General features: G+C 36.7%; 1 protein-coding gene across 10 annotated transcripts in view; it reads right to left on the bottom strand.

Moving 5' to 3' along the window:
- Positions 1–22228, bottom strand: part of gpatch8 (G-patch domain containing 8) — a 154254-nt gene that overhangs the window by 95920 nt on the left and 36106 nt on the right. For 2 of the 10 annotated variants that reach the window (XM_033035405.1, XM_033035404.1), the window contains 4 exons: positions 20527–20601; positions 20243–20264; positions 14871–14888; positions 12049–12121 (listed from right to left, as the gene is read on the bottom strand). Coding sequence is in view for 4 of the 10 variants with exons in the window: in XM_033035398.1 (XP_032891289.1) it covers positions 12049–12121; positions 20527–20601 (148 nt within the window). In the remaining 6 variants the exon portion in view is untranslated. Of the gene's footprint in view, positions 1–12048; positions 12122–14870; positions 14889–20242; positions 20265–20526; positions 20602–22228 lie in introns of those variants that run through there. The other 8 variants (XM_033035400.1, XM_033035401.1, XM_033035406.1 and 5 more) reach the window with 5 other exon arrangements.

Genomic DNA, 22228 nt, shown 5'->3' with positions numbered 1-22228 from the left:
AATGGGTGACATTTCAGGTTGAGACCCTTCTTCAAACTGAATTGGAGGACTGCAGGCAATATGTAGATGGCCTAACATGGGAGAGGGCAAAGCTTGAACTACTCTTAGTGAGGTGGGTAGGGTAAATGACTGAAGTGTCAGTGGGAAAACCTTTTGGTACTAGCGACCACTGTTCTATTCGCTGTGAAATAGTTATGGATAAGAACAGGGTTGGTTAACAAGTTCAAGTTCTAAACTGGGGCAAAAATAAACTTGATTGGTTTGGACAAGAACTTGCAAATGTTGATTGACCCAGCTGCTATGCAGGCAAAGGAATGTCTGGAAAGTGGGATACTTTTAAAAGTGTGATAATGAGTGTTCAAGGCATGCATATTCTTGTTAGAATGAAAGGCAAGGTAAATTGGAGTAAGTAACCTTGTGACAAGAGAGAACGAGGATCTGGTGGAGGAAATATTATACAATAAAATTGCTCAAATGATAATTTTTGTGTGAGGAACTTATGTTAAGTTGCAAGAGAAGGGCTTGGAGTTGGGGTTTTCAGAAATACATGTCTCCACAAAGAAATAAATAACACACACACACATAGGGGAACAGATGGCTTGTTATAACATGGAGATGTTGATGTAAATAGGAATAGCTTTGTTTGCTTTAAAGCAGCTATAACTCTGTCAGAAGTTGTATTTGGTTTAGGTTGGTGTTTAGAGTGTTGGCTGTTAATGGGGTCTCTTCCCAGGACATGGGCACCATTTGTTCTTTGTTTGTGACACATCTTTGAGCTCGGCTGTGTCATGAAGGGGATTTATGGTTGTCTATATTGGGTCGTAGGCACCAAGGCTAGATATTAGTCTGTGATTTGGTTTGTGCTGTTTAAATGTATTTATGTTGGGATAAGAGATAAGGCATAGGTGATGGTTGTGTGATGTTTGTATAAGGGTGATTTCTTATATTTATAGAAGACTGAGAAAGTAACTCTGTTTTGATCTAACCCAAACGTGTGGGGTCTGCATATAGTAATCTTCAAATTGCTGTGTGGAATGCTATTAGTAAGAAGTTGTAAAGAGGCCTTACATTCCTTTCCTCCAGAGATGAGCAAGGGGGAGGTTGTAATACAAAATGAAATTAGACCCGAGCTTGGGAAGAAGCAATCAAGTGTGACAATTAATGGCCTTTGTGTGCTTGGAGTTGGGAATTGTGTGATTAGAAATAACTTAAGTCTTTACCACTTTGTAAGAATGGGGCAAAACATATTTAATCTTTGTAATCCATAAGTAACTGTATTTTAACTATGAAGTAAGGAACTTATTTGTGAAGTGTATTGTGTTTAATTAGGATTGTGAGTATTAGACCTTGTTTAAATCTGAAGTTTTAGAAATAACTTTCTTTTCCAAAAGTGAAAATGTATGTTTTGTGTGTATGTAGTGTGTGATTGCTATATGATGTGTATGATGTTTATATTATATTCTGAGAGGTGGTCTCTATATTTCTGTGGTTTTACTTCATTGAAATAAAATGATTTTGAGCAAGGAAGTTAAAGAAAACCACAGAGGAGAAGAAGGTTGTAAAGGGGCCGGAAAAGGGAAAAGCATGTGACTATACATGTTGTCAATCAATGGAAAGGATTAAGTTGATTGGTTAATGCAAATAAGTTAAATGTATGGTAAACCATAATGATTCGTTAATAGTTTGCCACACCTTTTGTATCATAATTGTCTATTACCTATATAATGTGTTACATTTATACCAAAGTCAGTAGTTCTTTCGACTTGCCCCAGAGTTTTTAAGCTCTGTGTTGGAAGGTTTAAAGAATTATCCAGCGCTGTCAGAATAAAGAATTGATTTTAGCAGCAATGGTTTGAATCAAGTTTTCTTGAATTAGACTGACAAAAGAACTCAGTTTAACATGGTCAAGAAAAAGGAGGCACCAGGCGGGTGTGGGCAACTGGGACCAAGTGCTTCTCTGGAACATTTTGGATTGAGGAGGATTCCCAAGGCGGAAATCAGAAGGGCAAAAGGGGGGCGAGATAGCTCTGGTTGATAAGATTATGGAGAATGCATAGAGATTATGTATATTTAGTGAAAAGGAAATTTTAAGGAAATTCCAGGAATACTTACTTTTTTTACTAGCTTAACTATGTTTTATGATTAATGCACAATAACACCTAGACTCCTATGTACTTCACCAATTTAATTTCTTTCCATTTAAGTCATATTTTGCCTTTAGATTCCTCCCACTGAAGTGCAGGACCTCACACGTTCTCACATTAAACTTCACTTCCCAAGTTTTCACACACATTCAATCTATCCAGTCACAATTCGAGAATAGGAACTGTAGATGATGGAATCTTGAGCAAAACAAACTGAAGGGTCCCAACCCACTTATCCATTCACTCCACAGATGCTGCTTGGCCTGCTGAGTTCCTCCAGCACATTGGATTTTGTTCTAGAATCACTATATCTTTATAGCATGCCTTTCCACTTATTTTCACATTATCTGCAAATTTAGACTTTACATTCTACCTCCATGTTAATAATCTAAACAGTAAATAAGTGAAGATCAAGAATTAATCCCTTAAGTATTCCACATTCTTCTAACCTGTGAAAGACTCATTTATTTCAACTATTTTCTGTGTGATGCCCAATTTTCACTCCACATTAACATACTCCAATTTCATGAGCTTTTACACATAGTTTTTGGCAATTTAAGTGCGTTTGGAAGTTCCAATACACACCAACTGGTTCCCCCTCTCTCTCTCTGCTTGCTACATCTTAGATATCTGAAATAAAAACAATTCCACAACTATTCATGCCAGGCATCAATTGCGGGAGTGAAACGGGGTGACATTTCACATTAACGTACAGATCTCACAGCTCCATATTCTGTACTCTTCTAAACTGGAGAGCCAAATAGAGATTGGTGAATGCATTAATAAATAAAGAATGCATCTTTCAAACTGGGAGAGCACTGCCAAAGTTTCATTCAGTTTCCATTTTAATTCTCCTTCCCACTGCACTCTGGGCTCTTTCCATTCATCTCCATAACCTAATTGCTTTGAAGTGCTGCAAGGCTCAAACAACAGCACCTCATCCATCAATAATGCAATACAGAGTTGAACCATTTTAGATCATAATCACTACTCCCATTTTTTTCAGATTCTGGTGCAATCAAAAACAATTTCACAAAAAGCTCTTGTCAAGGTATTTGAGACCTGAAATATTATGCTCCATTTACTCCACAGATAATTCCCTACCTGCAAATTTCCAGCATTTTATTTTCATTTCAGACTAGCTGCCAAAGCAGGAGCTGCTCAGGTATTAGTCATACAGCACGGAAACGGGCCCTTCAGTCTAACTGTCCTAAGCCAGGCAATCATGATATTCACATTAATTTCCATGCTCTCAGGTTTTATAACACTCCTTGCAAAATTAAATTAAATCTAACAAATATAATTATTTCATAATTTAGGGGGTTAAAATTACAACTAAAATTAATTAAAATACTGAAAATAAATACGCAAGCAAAACTGCATTTATTACTATTTTAAAAAAATGCAGGTTATGTTAATCTCTCACTTTGGAGTTGACCAAGGGAAAAGCACAGCATTTCAAAATTAAGGCCAACGGCATTTAGTGATTCTCTTTCTTGTTAATGTTCATAGCATAACTAATCAAAACAGGGAACTAAAATCTTGAGTTGAAAAGATAGATGAGATCAGATAACTAGTTTAGTTTAGTTAAGAGATACAGCGCAGAAACAGGCCCTCCGGCCCACTGAGTCTGCACCGACCAACAATCCCCACTCATTAACACTAGGGACAATTTTTACAATTTCAACCTATAAACTTGTGCGTCTTTGCAGTGTTGAAGGAAACCAGAGCTCCCAGGGAAAACCTATGCAGGTCACGGGGAGAACGTACAAACAAGCTCCCGTAGTTAGGATCAAATCCGGGTCTCTGGCACTGCAAGGCAGCAACTCCACTGCTGCACCACCATGCCATCCTAACTAGTATCCGAAGGATAAAGACATTTTCCACAACCTGACCTGAAATGATTATACATGGGAGTAATTTTTAAACCGATAATCTTTCACCTTGAAGGTGTGGATCCAGGTTCCAGACTAGCATGGCTGGAGTTTGTTTTAGTCTAAGATTATGTGATGCTTCACCAGGTCGTGACAAAGTATTTAATACTTCAACAGTAAAATGCACAGCCTTAATGACTGTGACACTGTCAATAAATACAAGTTGTACAGGTTATACAGGTTGTCCAAGGTTTAAAAGGATTTAATTTATGGTCTGTAGTGTTATCTTTTGGTACCACATACAATGCTTTATCACACACCCAGTGATAATACGTTTGGGAAAAGAGTTTGTATCACATCATGAACTGAGGTAACAATTTGGGCCAAATTTTTCAAAATCATCCTCCGCCAAATCTTCATGTTTAATTTCCCATTTCTTAACTTTAATAAATTGGAAGCAAACCAGCTCGCATTTGGTTTTCAAGTGTAACAGTTTAACTCTTTCCAAGATACATGTTTTAATCCAGACTTTCAATTCATCTGTTTTAGTACCTTGGAGTTAATCATACTGTCTTTAACAAAAATCTCCAGCTGGAATTAAAATAACACCTCCCCCCCACAGCTTGCAACGCTCGATCCAATGCTTCAATGCCTGCTTTGTGAGCCACTGTACATTTCAGACAAGTTTACATTTTTTCCTTTGCAGTTTCCCGAACAATATTAGATGTTAGAGTCTCCGTCAAATCCAAAGGTCAAATGTGTAGTCATAGTGCTGAAATAATGCCGGGTGACACCACGTCAGTGTAATTATGTTTTGCCTCTGAATTCCAGTCAGAAGTAGATTAAAGGGCCTGTCCCACTTACGAGACCTTTTCAACATGTTAAAAATTCAGCGGCGACCAGAAAGATGCTAACGACTCTTTGGAGACCTCTCACGACCATAGGAGACCTCTCACGATCATACAAGCTGTATGGTCGTGAGAGGTCTCCTATGGTCGTGAGAGGTCACCCACAACATGTTGCCAGGGGTCGCCTGTATGGCCGTGAGAGGTCTCCTGTGGTCGTGAGAGGTCGCCCGCGACATGTCGCCAGGGGTCGCTTGTATGGTCATGAGAGGTCTCCTATGGTCATGAGAGGTCTCCAAAGAGTCGTAGAGTCTTTCTGGTCACCGCTGAATTTTCAACATGTTGAAAATTTTCAGCGACCTATGACAGGTGCCGGCAGACGCCGAAAAGGTCGCGTAAGTGGGACAAGCCCTTAACAAGGAAGGTTTATTCCATTCCACCAGAAGTATCTAAAAAAATAATTGGTCATTGTAAACAGCCACTTTAATACTGTCTCAGGCAATTCCTTAGTATCTTACTAAACTTTTTTTTTCTGTTGGGAGAAATGTCTGTTTAAATTACAGTTATAAAATAAAGTGCTGGTCGGTCAGATTCAAAATTCCAGCAACGGCTGCTCCTTGGGTCTCCATTAAATCATAGTTGCTCTCTCACAGAAACTTGGCATGCAAACTTTCAGTTTCTCTATGTGGTTCAAGCAGGCCAAAACTACTTAGGTTTGTATACTCAAATATTTAGCATCTCAAAATTAGATCCGAAAATAGTCATCAAATTTCAATGGGGACAGTATTTTTGTTATGAAGCTATGAGCAGGTCACACAAACATTTTATTTTCTCATATACAGTGCCTTCCGTAATGTTTGGGACAAAGGCCCATAATATATTTATATATCTCTGTACTCCACAATTTGAGATTTGTAATAGAAAAAAATCACATGTGGTTAAAGTGCACATTGTCAGATTTTAATAAAGGCCATTTTCATACATTTTGGTTTCACCATGTAGAAATTACAGCTGTGTTTATACATTGTCCCCCCATTTCAGGGCAGCACAATGTTTGGGACACAGCAATGTCATGAAAATGAAAGTAGTCATGTATGGTATTTTGTTGCATATCCTTTGCATGCAATGACTGCTTGAAGTCTGTGATTCATGGACATCATCAATTGCTGGGTGTCTTCTCTGGTGATGCTCTGCCAGGCCTGTATGGCAGCCATCTTTAGCTTATGCTTGTTTTGGGGGCTAGTCCCCTTCAGTTTTCTCTTCAGCATATAAATGTCATGCTCAATTGGGTTCAGGTCGAGTGATTAAGAATTGACTATTTTTTAGCTTTGAAAAACTCCTTTGTTGTTTTAGCACTATGTTTGGGATCAATGTCTTGCTGTAGAATGAACCGCCGACCAATGAGTTTTGAGGCTTTGCTTGAACTTGAGCAATTGTATAACACAGCTGGAATTTCTACATGGTGAATCCAAAATGTATAAAAATGGCCTTCCTTAAAATCTGACTGTGCACTTTAACCACTTGTGATTTTTTTCTATTACAAATCTCAAATTGTGGAGTACAGAGGCAAATAAATAAATGATGGGTCTTTGTCCCAAACATTATGGAGGGCACTGTATCTTTAGATTTTCAGCATCAGCATTTTGCTTGTACATATTTTGCTGTTGCCATTTTCTGCTCCTCTGAATCAATCTTTATATTCTTTACATAGAAATACTACTCCCTATTGCCTTACAGCATCATCCATTGATATCTTCTCTATCCTCCTACCAGTACCTATGCCCCGATTTCCCCCATGGCTATATTAGCTATTTGTAGATCTCCAAGACTTTGCTTGTTACAGCAAGATCATTTATCTGAAATGTTAACTTATCTACTTCTCTCTCCAGATGCTATTGGACCTGAAGAAAACATACAATGCATTCTGTTTTGTGTGTAATTTGCAAGGATTTTAAAACTGATTTTGAGAAACACTAAATTGCAACAGAATACTTATCCAATGCAAGAATTGAAAACAATCTCCCCAGCTATATCAAAACAGTTTAAAAAGTGTTGAAATTGGAGGTGCTCAAACTTTGTTATTATTGCTCCATACTTTTTTAATTGGGTAAAGAATACATATGAAACCAAACTCTAAATAGTCACATTTGGTGAACACCAACTCTATAAAATTAACTAATTTGATCAGTTATTTGAATGTAAACTTTTCTGTCACAACTGGTTCATTCCCAACTTGGCTCCTGATCATTATGAAGGAATAGCCAATCAAAATACTTCCTGCAGTACAAAGATGTTCATTGTTTCTCAGTACACATGACAATAATAATAAACTTAAATCTGAAATGTACCAGATTTGATAATAGGGACTAAATGCTCCTAAAAAAAAAATCCAAAGGCAATAACCCAACACCTATTGGTGCAGCGTTTTAATTATATGAACCTGGATGCAACAATAAGTGACTAAGAAAGTGTCAGCTTTAATTTTCCATAAGCAGCAATCGTTTCACTTGATCTTTGATACACATTTACACAAGGCAACAATAGGTATAATTTTGCACCAACTTTCTATATCCCAAGGTGAACATGTTAATATGGACAGGAATGGGTTCAGGTCCAGTTCAGATGTCTGGTGCAAAATAGTTTATCTCACATGATGTCCGGCTATTTGAAGAAAATATCCTAATGATGCCAGACTATACAAAGCTATGAGATACATGATTCATCGGTGTCCACAAGACAAAAAGGAGTTGGAAGAAATTTCATTTGTAATCTTATACATGCATCAATCATTTGGTCTACGTCCTAATCTTTGAATGGAGTACTGATACAAGATGTCATTATAAAATTGGTACATTTGATGTTAGGCCAAGGAAGGGTTAAATGGCATCAGCTATTCTTCCATGCATTACATTTATAATGCATGCTGGAAAATAAACAAAGCACGTAAATAAGTGTAAAAAAAGAGAATGCAGGATTTCACAGCAAGATAAAATCAGAAAAGTACAGCAAAATCTATACTTCATAATTTCTTCAGCAAGCAATTGCTTAAAGTAGAGGGTACATGGAAAAAATAAAATTTGTACCTGGAACTCTAATTTTGACCATATTAAAACAAAGTCATTCATTACATCACTTTCCGGACATTTCATTTCACTAAAGGATACAGGCATATTTTGCTAAAAGAATCTTACATCACTCCTTTTTATACAGTGAATATGTACACGTGAGCAATGCCGTTGCCAAAATTGAATTAGTTTTCCATTTCAGCTGCCCAGTGAGAGAACAAACATTCTCAAATTTCAATCGAAATCTTGGAAAAGACCCCCCCCCCCCCCCGAGACCCTTCTGCACATTTCCACTTCACCAAATATTGCCAATTCCTGACAAGTTGTGTTATGGGACTGCTCCCACAAGTGAAACTAATGTGTGTGTGCAAATATTTCAAAACATTCTCAAAACAAGCAGGGAATAGAAACGTTTGCTGCTGCCATGTAATCTGATCTCAACCTCTGCTCTTAAAGTTACAAGTTTTAATTGTACCTTTCAGACACATTAAACTTTTCTTTCAACAATACACTATGACAAAACTGCTTGCAAAATTTATTCCCCAGGCTATTTGGGTCAATTGTCTCATCTATTTTAAGTTAACAAAATGGAACAAAATAAAGAATATAGAAAAATCATAAAGTGCAATCACAAGACACTAGTAATATGTCACCAATAGAAAATCTCTTATGGAAGTTCCAACTTTATTGACAGTTGTTTTTATGCAAACTTCTGATTGCTGTATGAGAAGAACTTATTTTAAGAAATAATGTGCAACTATAACTGTCCTCATGTAGAAATTATAAAGAATTCTGGTACCCAAGGAAAGCAGGAAATTTCTCCAATAGGGTGATTTCCACAAATGCCATCTAGTCATTTGTCACATGTCATTATGTGGAGCTGGGATGTGCATAAACTAGCTGTCACACGTAATACCAATAATTAAACTTCAACAGTATGCACTAGTTACCAAGCTTTTTGGCAGTCTGGAAGTATAACTAGTCTATTATAAATGGGGTTTTTTTGCTCTTAAATCTGAAAAATTTGGAAGCAGGATGGATCAATGCTTTTGGTGCTCTTAACTTATTCGACACCCAAGCATTATTATTCACTTCAATCAGGGTATAGTTATTTAAAAACATGCCAGCATGGACCATTCCAAGTCTACTCTGAGCAAACTCACGTCCACAACAAAATACAAGCCGCCTCTTAATTCTGGATATCAAAGGGACTTTCAAGGACCAGTATGATTAATAAAGCTTATTAGATTATAACAGTACAGTTACCTGTAATTATGTTCGTACCTGACATGGGACTGCTTGAGCAGGGAGATTATAGAAACCAGCAGCTTCAGTATTGTGGTTAGAGAAAACAGTGGTCAAAGCAAAACCAAACACCAGTTAGTTTCAATGTTAGGACAACATACAGTGCCCTCCATAATGTTTGAGACAGACCCTTCATTTATTAATTTGCCTCTGTACTCCACAATTTGAGATTTGTAATAGAAAAAAATCACACGTGGTTAAAGTGCACATTGTCAGATTTTAATAAAGGCTGTTTTTATACATTTTGGTTTCACCATGTAGAAATTACAGCTGTGTTTATACATAGTCTCCCCATTTCAGGGCAGCATAATGTTTGGGACACAGCAATGTCATGTAAAAGAAAGTAGTCATGTTTAGTATTTTGTTGCATATCCTTTGCATGCAATGACTGCTTGAAGATTGCGATTCATGGACATCACCGGTTGCTGGGTGTCTTCTCTGGTGATGCTCTGACAGGTCTGTATTGCAGCCATATTTAGCTTATGCTTGTTTTGGGAGTCCCTTTCTGTTTTCTCTTCAGCATATAAAAGGCATGCTCAATTGGGTTCAGATCGGGTGATTGACTTGGCCACTCAAGAATTGACAATTTTTTAGCTTTGAAGAACTCATTTGTTGCTTTAGCAGTATGTTTGGGATCATTGTCTTGCTGTAGAATGAACTGCTGGCCAATGAGTTTTTAGGCATTTGTTTGAACTTGAGCAGATAGGATGTGTCTATACACTTCACAATTCATTATGCTATTACCATCAGCAGTTGTATCATCAATACAGATAAGTGAGCCAGTACCTTCAGTAGCCATACATGCCCAGGCCATAACACCCCCACCACCGTGTTTCACAGGTGCGGTGGTATGCTTTGGATCTTAGGCAGTTCCTTCTCTCCTCCATACTTTGCTCTTGCTATCACTCTGATATCAAGTTCAAGTTCAAGTTCAAGTGAGTTTATTGCCATGTGTTCCTGATAGGACAATGACATTCTTGCTTTGCTTCAGCACACAGAACATAGTAGGCATTTACTACAAAACAGATCAGTGTGTCCATATACCATAATATAAATATATACACACATGAATAAATAAACTGATAAAGTGCAAATAACAGATAATGGGTTATTAATAATCAGAGTTTTGTACGAGCCAGGTTTAATAGCCTGATGGCTGTGGGGAAGTAGCTATTCCTGAACCTGGTTGTTGCAGTCTTCAGGCTCCTGTACCTTTTACCTGAAGGTAGATATGTTAATCTTCGTCTCTTCTGTCCACAAGACCTTTTTCCAGAACTGTGGTTGCTCTTTTAAGCACTTCTTGGCAAACTGTAACCTGGCCATCCTATTTTTGTGGCAACCAGTGGCTTGCATCTTGCAGTGTAGCCTCTGTATTTCTGTTCATGAAATCAGTGACAAATCCACACCTGACTCCTAAAGAGTGTTTCTGATCTGTCGGACAGGTGTTTGGAGATTTTTCTTTATTATAGAGAGAATTCTTCTGCCATCAGCTGTGGAGGTCTTCCTTGGCCTGCCAGTCCTTTTGCGATTAGTAAGCTCACCAGTGCTCTTTTTCTTCTTAATGATGTTCCAAACAGTTGATTTTGGTAGGCATAAGGTTTGGCTGATGTCTCTAACAGTTTTATTCTTGTTTCTTAGTCTCATAATGGCTTCTTTGACTTTCGTTGGCACAACTTTGGTCCTCGTGTTGATAAACAGCAATAAAAGTTTCCAAAGGTGATGGAAAGACCGAGAGCTCTTATAGCTGCATTAAGGAGGCAATTAAACACACCTGAGCAATTACAAACACCTGTGAAGCCATGTGTCCCAAACATTATGGTGCCCTGAAATGGGCGGACTATGTTTAAACACAGCTGTAATTTCTACAAGGTGAAACCAAAATGTATAAAAATCTATTACAGATCTCAAATTGTGGAGTTTATTGTCAAATAAATAAATGATGGGTCTTTGTCCCAAACATTATGGAGGGCACTGCAGTTGGAGAAGCATAAACAAACTGGAGGATCCCATTAAAACCAACGTGCGTCATTTCTAGTCCATTCTTTCACTTGATCCATTCTCCTATCACAGCTTTGGCTCGATAAGTATTGAGTTCTCAGAAAATTGTAAATGTTAAGAAATAACCATTTATAAGATTCAGGCTTGTGGGCTAAATGCCAAGATTTTTAAACAAAAGAGAATTGTATAAATGTCTAACGAACTTAATAAAATTGTGCAGAAAATCTGGGAGCTTCTTTAAGAAATAGATTTTCTCCTATTAGTGATCAAAACAAACCAAATCAAATGGGAAAGAACTGCCAGCCACAGCATATCAAATATTATGCAATCTATACACCCAAAGATCAAGATGATCAAGATCAGTATCAGTCTATAATGTATACAACTAGTTTGTGGTGGTGGGAAAATGGGGAGGAAGTCAAGAATGTTAAATCCTCCCCTGAAGGAAATGCCAATTTTTTTGAAAAATTCAAAACACAATAAACAATAAAACTTTATTTTTTAATGTGTCATGGTTGTAATTATTTAAAGTAAACATTTGCTGGGGTCTCTCCTTTAATTGAAATTTTAGAGCCAAATTAATTCCACCACTATCCAGAGAATAGGCAAAGAGGGAAAAAATAGAAATACAAGAAGAATGAGTTAAAATTAAAAGTATGTTTCTACATTCAGGCAATAAATATTCAAAATTTCTATCATAAATTTTAAAGGAAAACCAATTAGAAAAAAGCAATCACTTTAAAAAATATACTTTGACACATTCACAAAAATATTTCATCACTTTAAAGATATTTGGTGTTGACACTTCTGAACTTACCCTGAAGAGACTTTCCCAATCCTTGCCCAAGCTTCCACCCATGTTTCTGAAGCAAACGATGTCCAATGTTGTCCTGATGGACAGAACAGAGAATAGACCAAAAATACTCCAATAATATAAACTCTCTTTCAGTCAACATTTTATATTTTGTGTTCGATGGATACACATGCAAGAAGTTGCTAATGGGAATGGGGTAGATAGAAACCCTAAGGAACACAATATCATAAACTGCTCACACAATTTGGAATTACTTTGATGGTGTGCATCGTCAGTGCAAAATAATTAAATAATGGGGGGGGAAGCAGGGTAAAAGAAATGTAAATCAAAGAACTGAAAACAGAAAAACTGACAAAACAATGCTCTCTTTAAAACCATATCCGTCATCTTAACAGCACCAATTTGCAACAGACAACTGAACTTTTTTCTTTTAATTTGGTTATGTTGCGTGCCAGACTTCATGTCTGCAAATTACTGGAAGTGCAAAATCTGCCCCACCACTAGAAACCAAACACGATCATAGCAAAATCCAGCCTAGACTTGATTGGGTTTATAACCAGCATGCAGCCATTATTAACGTAAAATGAAACAGTGAAGTTAGTAATTTACAAAATGAGCACAAGCACAGATTGTGATGCACTTCATATTTAGGGTAACAAAATATGCTGAAAATTAGAATGGAACAGGCCTCGCAACAGGTTTAATAGCAAGAACCATTAGTGCATGTAGAGGGGTGGGGGAAGCAGCAGCGTAATGTCTCATCTTCCTAACCACTGATTGCTTAACTAGCTACAACTTAAACAGTGCGGACTTTGAACATCTCATTCCAATGTTACAAGCAATTATAATGGTTGAACCAAGCCTTACAACATTTGGCAATCAAAGGGACATTATATTGTTAGAAGTGCAATATGTTGTTTTGCCAATTCAAATAATCTTCCTGGAGTCAAAATTTCTGTGTGTTGCATGCCAACATACATTCTCAACATTAGCCTTGGCCAAAAATACAAAAAAAGGTATTACTGAAGTCTCTTCCAAAACATTTTTTAGTGACAGCCTAAAAATAAGCAGCTTGCAAAGTTATTAGAAATAGCCAAATTTACTAAAGGTCGGTCCCATTGTTAATTAATGTGTTACACACACTGTTTAAGCAACTTGAAAAAGTTTCCATATAGTAACGCAAAAAACATTAGCTATTCCGTACAAGTTGCTTTAATGCAGTCAAACTGACCTTTGGAGACACTTTGGGAGCTAGATTAATGATACTGTGTGCAGGGTATATATGACCACTGTAAATGAAGGCAAAAGTGCCCATACTGTGCAGTACCAAGGTGGCCAGATTGCCTGTTTTTTTACCAAGCGAAGGCTGTAATACAAGCAAAAGATTGTTTAACTGCTCCCTAGCAAAGGCTTTATTTCAAAATAAATGCTGGTCCCAGTCCCAGCCATTAATCTGCCCATTACTATTGAAAAAAATGAGGGTATAAGGTAAAGGCAGGTTCAAGCTTTTTAAAAGAGGATAAAAGCAATAATTAAAATGTTTTAAATTCAGCTGTTTCATGTAACAAAAAGCTAATGGTCCAAGTAAAATGGAAAACAAAATGTAACGTTTAAATTAAAAATGACAAATGTGGAGGAAGGTGTGGAGAATAAAACAATGGGTTGAGCTGTATTTAAAGGTTCTTATTAAAACTGACTTGGCAGCTTATATTTAACATTTCTAATATTTCCTGTTAATATTATGCAAGTCCATCTTTGTGGAATGTGTGTTATTGGCCTATGTGAATTAGAAGTTAAATGCCTGCCAAGTAAACTTCACACATCGGACGGCAGTGATCTTCTTCTAAACAAAACACTTTGTTTTGGCATTTGCATTGCAATATTTCCATCCTTGTCAGGGCTTGAGGGCCAAACATGCAAGCTATACATACATGGCAGCTGAACAGATATGGCTAAAAGTAAGTAAGACAACCTACAAAAATCCCAAACTATTACAACACTCCATTTAATTTGCTTATTTGGAGTGCTAGTAAAGTACTTGCAAACAAATTTACCAAAGGAAAAAAAAAGGCTCAATATGCTTTATTGCAGTGTCAGGTCAGACTTAAAAGATATCTTCAATCTGTGTTACCACAACAGTTTGGAACACATGGCCGTAGCTAATTTCAAAAGCTGCTTAAATCATGTTACTTGGGTTTGAGCTTCCAGTAGATTAAATGCTTAACTCTGATTTGTGACCTATGACAATATTAATTATGGAGATCCAAAAAGCTTCCAGTTATGTAGTCTCAAAGAGCTGGGTATAACTCAGTCACATAAATTGCACAGCATTAAACTTAATGTTCATCTTTAAGCTTTTAAAATAAGGAATCACCTTTTACTCGGAAATATATTTAAACATGAGAAAAGCTGTGTCCGGTGCATCAAAAAATATTATAATAGCCACAGCCATTACTGTTATTCAAACACTAATGTCAACCATGGGTTGGGAAGGTGACAAAGATATTTAGTTTACTGAATCTATCCAATCAAGCTCCTGAAATTTTTAAATCTATAATCTTAAATACCATTAGACATAAAACAAGGTTTACCCCCTTCATTCTCATCCTTTGGTGGATAATTTATTTTCTTTCTACATATAACAATAAAAGTCTGATTTGAATCTTTGAATTAAATATTAATGCTATTTTAGATTTTCAACAAAGGAAGTGAGACATTACCCTGACTGCAATATTAATTAATGCATTAAAAAAAATAAACAGACAGATGAAGCAAGAGGCTAGTTCAAAGCAGTGCAAGTGGAGTGAAAGCATTTCCATACGAACCTGACTTTAAAAACTGGGCTGTCAAAAGAACAGTTAAATGTAACACAAAGTAAGAAACTGTCCAAACAACTAATGGTCTGCTTCTGTTCAATTCACTGCTTGCATGTAATGTTTACATTAGGTAATAGTGAAGCACAATGTAAATCCACGATTCAAGACCAGCTAGCCGTAAGTCAGTGCAGCGTGCCATGACGACACAATGGAGGAAAAACAAAATATATTTCTATGTATATAAAATATATATTACGTGTGAGGCGATAGATATATATAAAATCAGGAAAGCGTGACAGAAAGGTGGGCACTACTTTACCGTTACATGCAAGAACACTTTAGAGCGATTCCCAAAACAAACATTATGTTTAACTATAGATGACACATGATGATGGATAGGACAGCCAAATGGTAATGCTACACCATACAGCTACAAGATATGAAATATTTATAGTACAGGGAACATGCGGCTACTGTTAAATGTCAAATCAGCAGCCATATTAACATAACATTTGTCTGCTTAAGAGTCCACAGATCTTGTGCATGTGAAAAATGACAAAACACAATTTGATTGCTGTAGATATGCTGTATCAAATAAAGCTAGTAAATAGAATGGAAATTTTTCAAGCCAATTAAACAGCCCTTGAAACACACCATTTAGTCTAATACTGGATAATTTACAATTACAGATTAACAGTGAAACCAGAACAACATTATTATTAGTTTTGAAAGTCCAAAGGTTTACACATTCGGTATGTCTAGAATTGACCAAAATTCTAAAATAAATTTTGAATTAAGGTGAACATCTTAATGCTAGTTGTTTGGAAAGTGGAGAGCCAATTATTTTCTATTTAACAAATTTAGTGCAATCCAGATGTATTTATTTTTGCAATTAAAATGGAGAGTTGAAGAATGTAAAATCTTCAAATTTTGAAGTTAGATTTTCTAAATTATATGTATAATCAATCCTAATAGCATTACCAAAAAAAGTGTGATATGCAAAATGAAATGCCCATTTGGAATAAGAATATATTAGACTTGCGTAAATCCAAAATAAGACTTGTATAAACTGGACATTAACTTTTAAATAAAATTAAAACACTGTATGCTGGTAATTTGAAATATGAAAAGAAAATAATTAAAGTCAGTTCTAATGAAAGTCACTGTTCAAAAAATCTTAACTTTCTCACTTCACAGTTGCTTCCTGATCAGGTGAGTATTTAAGGCATTTTCTGGTTTTCAGTTTAATTACTTCTCTTCATCAAATTGTATTGAGGTTAACAAGAAAGTCGGTATCTAGGAAAACTAGATTGGGCAAATTTAGTGGGTACTATTATAGGGAAAGGTTCACTCACTAAACTTCCACATTATTCCCTCACTTTATATCCCTAATTGTTTCAGAAGAAAAAAAGGGAACTTGAAAACCACTCAGAGAATTGCTGCACTAATCTCATTGTGCCCAAGTTATCCTTGATGTGCCCCAGCTGTTGGGTAATATCATGCAAAATAATTTACTGCAATGTGAATCATCTCAAAACCGGTGGACTCTACAATATAGCCAAGCTTGCTGTTTGTACTAACTGAACACTGTAGCATAGCATTTAGCACATCTCAAGACAATGCTGCAGGACATTGTTGATTTAGAATTTATAGAAATCATTTGCTCACTGTTAAAAATAACTGCTTCTTTGCATTGAATGTTTCGATGGAAAGACATCTCAACCTTTATACGATTACCATTTTGTTCTTCACCGCAGAATTAAAACTGTACACTGCTTTTAAAAAACTTAGAATTACCTGTTTGCTAAAATAATGGACCAGAACATGTTGGCAAATGCAGTCTATGCCAAACTGCTGGCATTTACCCCTCATAAGCATCAAGAGATTCAGTATTCATGAATCGAAATAAGTCTTGAGTTCGCTGTCCAAATTCTACTGGTCACTTCCCAGTTCCCCCCTCCAACACTGAATTCAATAGCAACAGTGGATTGCAAACTTGAAGATTTTCTTATTAACCTGAACTAGCAGCATTTAAATCAAGAAGCTTTTCAGTTTGAATGCAGAATAACACTGAGGTACAATGGTGAACATTCATGACATTATTTACTTTTTTAGTTAACAAAATTAGTTTTAAAGTTCATCATTGCCAAATAATGTAATTATTTCAGTAATTTATTTTAAGTTAAAATGTGTGCTTAATTTGTTTTTAATACTTTTACAACTATCTTACTGTCAGGGAGATTCAAGATCCTTTGGAACTTTGACATAAGGAAAGTTTGGAGCCTTGGATTGAGCATGAGTCTGTTTATTAGTGAGTGGGGATCTTTGAGTTTTGAGACTTGTTCTACACACTGTATACTGCCATCTCCTTGGTCCGGGGCACAACGGTGCATTCTACAGTGCAGAACTGCTCTCTCCAGCATCAAAGATGTTACAGGCAATAGTCAACATTTATAGTGTTAGAAAGGGACTAGTGTGTATGCTAGTCATGAGCAACACCTCAGGTTCAAAAGCTAAGGTTTGAGACTAATGGGTCTGTCCCACTTACGTGATTTTTTCGGCGACTGCCGGCACCTGTCATAGGTCGTTGCAGGTCACCGAAAATTTTCAAAATGTTGAAAATCCAGCGGCAACCAGAACAAGGTTCTTTGGGCGACTACTCACAATCACACAGGCTTCATCCCGCGACATGTCGCCGGGGTGTCGTCTTTATGGTGGTGAGTAGTCTCCCCAGTCGCCCAAAGAGTCGTAGCGTCTTTCTGGTCGCCACTGGATTGTGAAAATTTTGAAAATTTTTGGCGACCTGTAACGACCTATGACAGATGCTAGCAGTCGCCGAAAAAGTTGCGTAAGTGGGACAGGCCCATAAAAAAAACAGCAGTACAGCAGAATATTGCTGTACTACTTTAACAGAATCAGGTGTTTGGAACAATAGTGAGTTTACCTCTACAACTCCCATAAGGAGTCCGTTTCCACAGAAGAAAGATAAAATGAGTTACTATGGGTTGCTTTCATGATGACACCTTGAACATTTTATTTCCATTCAGAAGGGCAATGGAAGAGAAGAGCAAGGGAAGAGCTAAAATAGGGTAAAAAAACTACCAGGAAGGTTATGCATTACGATTAATATTTTAAGATAAATACTGATGTTTGAATTAAGATAAATTTGGTCGAATTTGTATTATAGTTAACCAGTGTATTAATTCAAATGAATGCTACCTACCCTTGTGTTTCTATTTGTTCAACTTGCACACCATAAAAAATGGATAAATTAAAATTTGTTACAACTGCCAATTTAAAAAAAATAACAAAATATTTACTTAGAGTAGCTGAAAAAATGTTTATCGGAAAAAATGTTGAAAAAAGATAAATGCATGTTAATTTGCTCACATTTTATGAATTCCTAAAACTTTTGTGCAGTTTAGATATTGAAATGCCAACTCGTATTGAACTGTAAATTTTGTGAAGAAGGATTAATTTGCTTTGGTGTATTGTTTAATTTCAAAGACATTTTGGCCTGCAATTGCTCTGGCCAATAAAAAAGTGACTCAAATTTACACAAATAAAAATCACATGCAAAATTGAAAATAAAGTAAATTAAGTTTGCGGGTGACAAAATGTTCAGATATTTCATTGTTAAAAAGAAAAAAAGAATCAAATACAAAGTTAGGTATGATGGGATTAATGTTATTAGATCACTAATTGAAAACTTATCCTGCAGTATTATCAACATGCATCATCAGCTATTGCCATTCCATAAACAAACATCATGCCAGAAAAGTCTCACGGTAGCTATTTGCTGTATTGGAAGGACAGGAAAAGGAACCAAGAAACCCCTAAAAAAAAATAGCAGAGCGTGCAATACAAACCAGTTCATGGCTGCTTAGCAATTATGGCCCAACTGCTGCAGAAGAGAAATGGTTGACACCCGAAGTTGTGTGCAAAATTTGTTACATGGAAACCTGGGTACATCTTGAATGAGAACAGAAATAGATAATGATCTCCTAAATTTCTTACACTTTAATAATGGATGGGGATTTGCACACATTTTAAACACAGAAAATTGGCTCAAACTTTATGCACCTCCCATACTATGTCCTATTAAGGAAACAAGTTAACTGGATAATTGTTAACTGTAACTTTATTGGAAATGGAACGCATTACCCTCAACTATATAATCGTTGGTCACGTGATTAATGACAGGGATAGTGACAAAATCGTGGCAAATTTCTACTGTGCATCTTGTGGAGGGCAGATATTACAGCTACACTGCGGGTGATGCATCAGTGCCAATCAAGTTGGCTGCTCTGGCCTACACAGCAGTTTCTCAAGTGTTGCTGGAACTGAACTCATCCAGTGGAGTCAGAGTCATACAGGGTGGAAACAGGCCCTTCAGTCCAACTTGCCTCATCTACATTAGTCCCACCTGCCTGCGCTTGACCCATAACCCTCGAAACCTATCCTATCCATGTACCTGTAAAATATCTCTTAAACATAAAATGATAGTAGCTGCTCCAACTCCCTCTTCTGGCAGCTCATTCCATATACCCTTTGTGTAATAATGTTACCCCTTCAGGTTCCTTTCTTTCCCACCTCGCCTTAAACGAATGTCCTCTTGTTCTCAATTCCCCAACTCTGGGCAATTACCCAATCTATTCCTCTCATGATTTTGCACACTTCTATAAGGTCAACCCACATCCTCCTGCATTCCAAGGAATAAAGTCCTGGCCTGCTTAACCTCTCCCTATAGTTCAGGCCCTCGAGTCCTGGCAACATCCGCTTAAATCTTCTCTGCACCCTTTCCAGTTTGACAACATCTTTTCTATAACATGTTAACCAAAATTGAACACAATAATGGCAGGGCATAATGGGTTGGCTTCATGGTTCATTTGTTCACATAATTTGGTCCACTGGAAAAGGAATAGTATTTCCAATTGTCAGCTTGCCTTCACCCCTTAATGGTGGGTCAAGGTCAAAGAGTGCTAACATCAGGGGAAAAAGAATGTTTGCTCAACAGGTGCACATAGACATCTCGGGTACAAACGGTAAAATGTGTACAAAATAACCAGCAGGTAAAGGAGATCATCATATATTTCCAATCCTTTTATAAATTGAATCAAGCCATTCATCTTACATTGCACGTGAAGTTCCAACCTTTACCATGTGAGTGCAATGACAATTACTACACACAAAAGCAAAATGCTGAAAAACCAAAGCACTGGATTAACTCATGTAATGTAAAACTGAATTAGAACTACTTAATTTACCAATTATAAAGAAGACTTCTATATGGTGGGATTATTTACTAAGCATTTTATTTAAAGTAGCAATGAAGCATGTGTACTATTTATCCATGAAGTACAAACAAAATGTTGATTTACCTTAAGATGCATTTTTCATGTCCTGTATATAGTAGCAGCAGAGCATTAATAAATGTTATATTACAAAATCCTGAAAAACTTAAAATTAAAATAAAGGAGTTTACTAAACACTACATAGTCGTTGGGCCAAATATGCATTTTCACTGCAATACACTGTAAGGACTACATATTCAAAACTGCTACATCCCACTTCATTGGGGCACCTAATTATTATTCTCATTTTGTAGAAATTATGCCAAATCATTTTGCCAAATTAGTTCTCAAATCAAAATTAAAATCCTTACCGATTCTATGGGCTTGTCCAAGGATGCCTGTTCAATCTCCAGATGTCCTTCTTCATATTGATCAAAGTGATTCCCCTAAAAAAAGTAAATGGATAAAGACACTGTTAGAAACACTATTTCACCTCACTATGCAAGATACCTTTGAAACGATTCGGGCAGACAAATGCAATCAATAAATACCAAAAATAAATCAATAATCAGGGTTACAGAATATTGTGCCTTAATTTAATTAATTTTAATTGTACAGTTGACTGAAATTAGATGGTTCACCTATGAATAGGTCAAAGCAAAGATTTAAGTTCTAAACATTACGGTTTCATTTAAAATCTAATTTGACCAACGAATATTCTCAGAACTAGGTATACAAGGACAAATTTTGCACCACTATCCTTCCAAGTGCTTACTTAGCTCTGACACAACCATTGCATTTCTTATTGTATTCAATTCACATTTTACCGTTCGGTTTAGTTTACTACCTTTGTTTATTTTTTTGCAAATTTGATGTTACTTCTATATTTTCTACCACACAGATAATGGAGGGTGGAGGCAAGTGTGATTCATTAGCTTTGGCAAGTCAGTTGGATAGCATCATTACATTCATAATGCTTGCATAAACTCCATAAAAAAAACTTAGTAAATCCACTTAGACTATCAGAGAGTTAGGTTTAGGTTTATTATTGTCACGTGTACCAAGGTACAGTGAAAAGCTTTGCTTCCAATCCTATACAAACAATCGTCAAACTCAAGTATAAAAGATAGAGCAACGTACGAGATACACAGTGCAGATTATAGTTCGTAGCATTGTTATGCATCAGTTCCATGACAGAGCATTAATCCACGATTAGACAAAGTCTAATGTCTGCAACAGGGTAGAGCTGCATTGGACAGTATCCTAGCAGTATCCTACCGTATGGAAGGACCATTCAGAAGCCTGCCAGAGGGGATGTAGTTGTTCTTAAGTCTGATGGAGCACAATTTCAAGCTTCTATACCTTCTGCCAGATGGAGCAGGGAGAATGAATGAATACTTTTATTGGCCAAGTATATACACATACAAGGAATTTGCTTTGGTGCTCCGCTCACAAGTAACAACATGACATAGTGACAATTAAGAATAACACATAAACATTAAACATTAATAATAAAACATTATCGTTTAAACATGTGAATGAAATAAAATATCAGAGCAAAAGGAGGCTACAGATTTTTGGCTATTGAGTAGAGCTACTACTTGTGGAAAAACGCTGCTTTTATGTCCGGCTGTGGCAGCTTTGACAGTCCAAAGTCGCCTGGCAGAGGGAAGTGCTTCAAAGAGCTTGTGGCCAGGGTGAAGGAGCTAGTTATGTCCTTGGGAGATAATGACTGGGGTGAGGCAAGTCTTTGATTATGTTGGCTCTTTTCCAAGGCAATGTGAAGTGCAGATGGAGTCAATGGCAAGAAATCTGTCCTGCGTGATGGACAGGGCTACATATACAACTCTGCAATTTCATGTCGTCTTGGACAGAGTTTATTCCCAAACTAAACTGTGATGCAACCCAACAGTGTGCTTGGTATGGTGCATCTGTAGAAGTTTGTAAGTCATTATAGACATGCCAATTTCTTCAGTTTCCTAAGGAAGTGGAGGTGCTGGTGCACCTTCTTGGCAATCGCATCAATGTGGTTGGTCCATGACAGATTGTTGATAATATTAATGTTAAGGAACT

This window comes from Amblyraja radiata, chromosome 16, assembly GCF_010909765.2.
Source record: "Amblyraja radiata isolate CabotCenter1 chromosome 16, sAmbRad1.1.pri, whole genome shotgun sequence".
NCBI classification, from domain to species: Eukaryota; Metazoa; Chordata; class Chondrichthyes; order Rajiformes; family Rajidae; genus Amblyraja; species Amblyraja radiata.
This window is presented reverse-complemented; position numbering and strand designations above follow the sequence as displayed.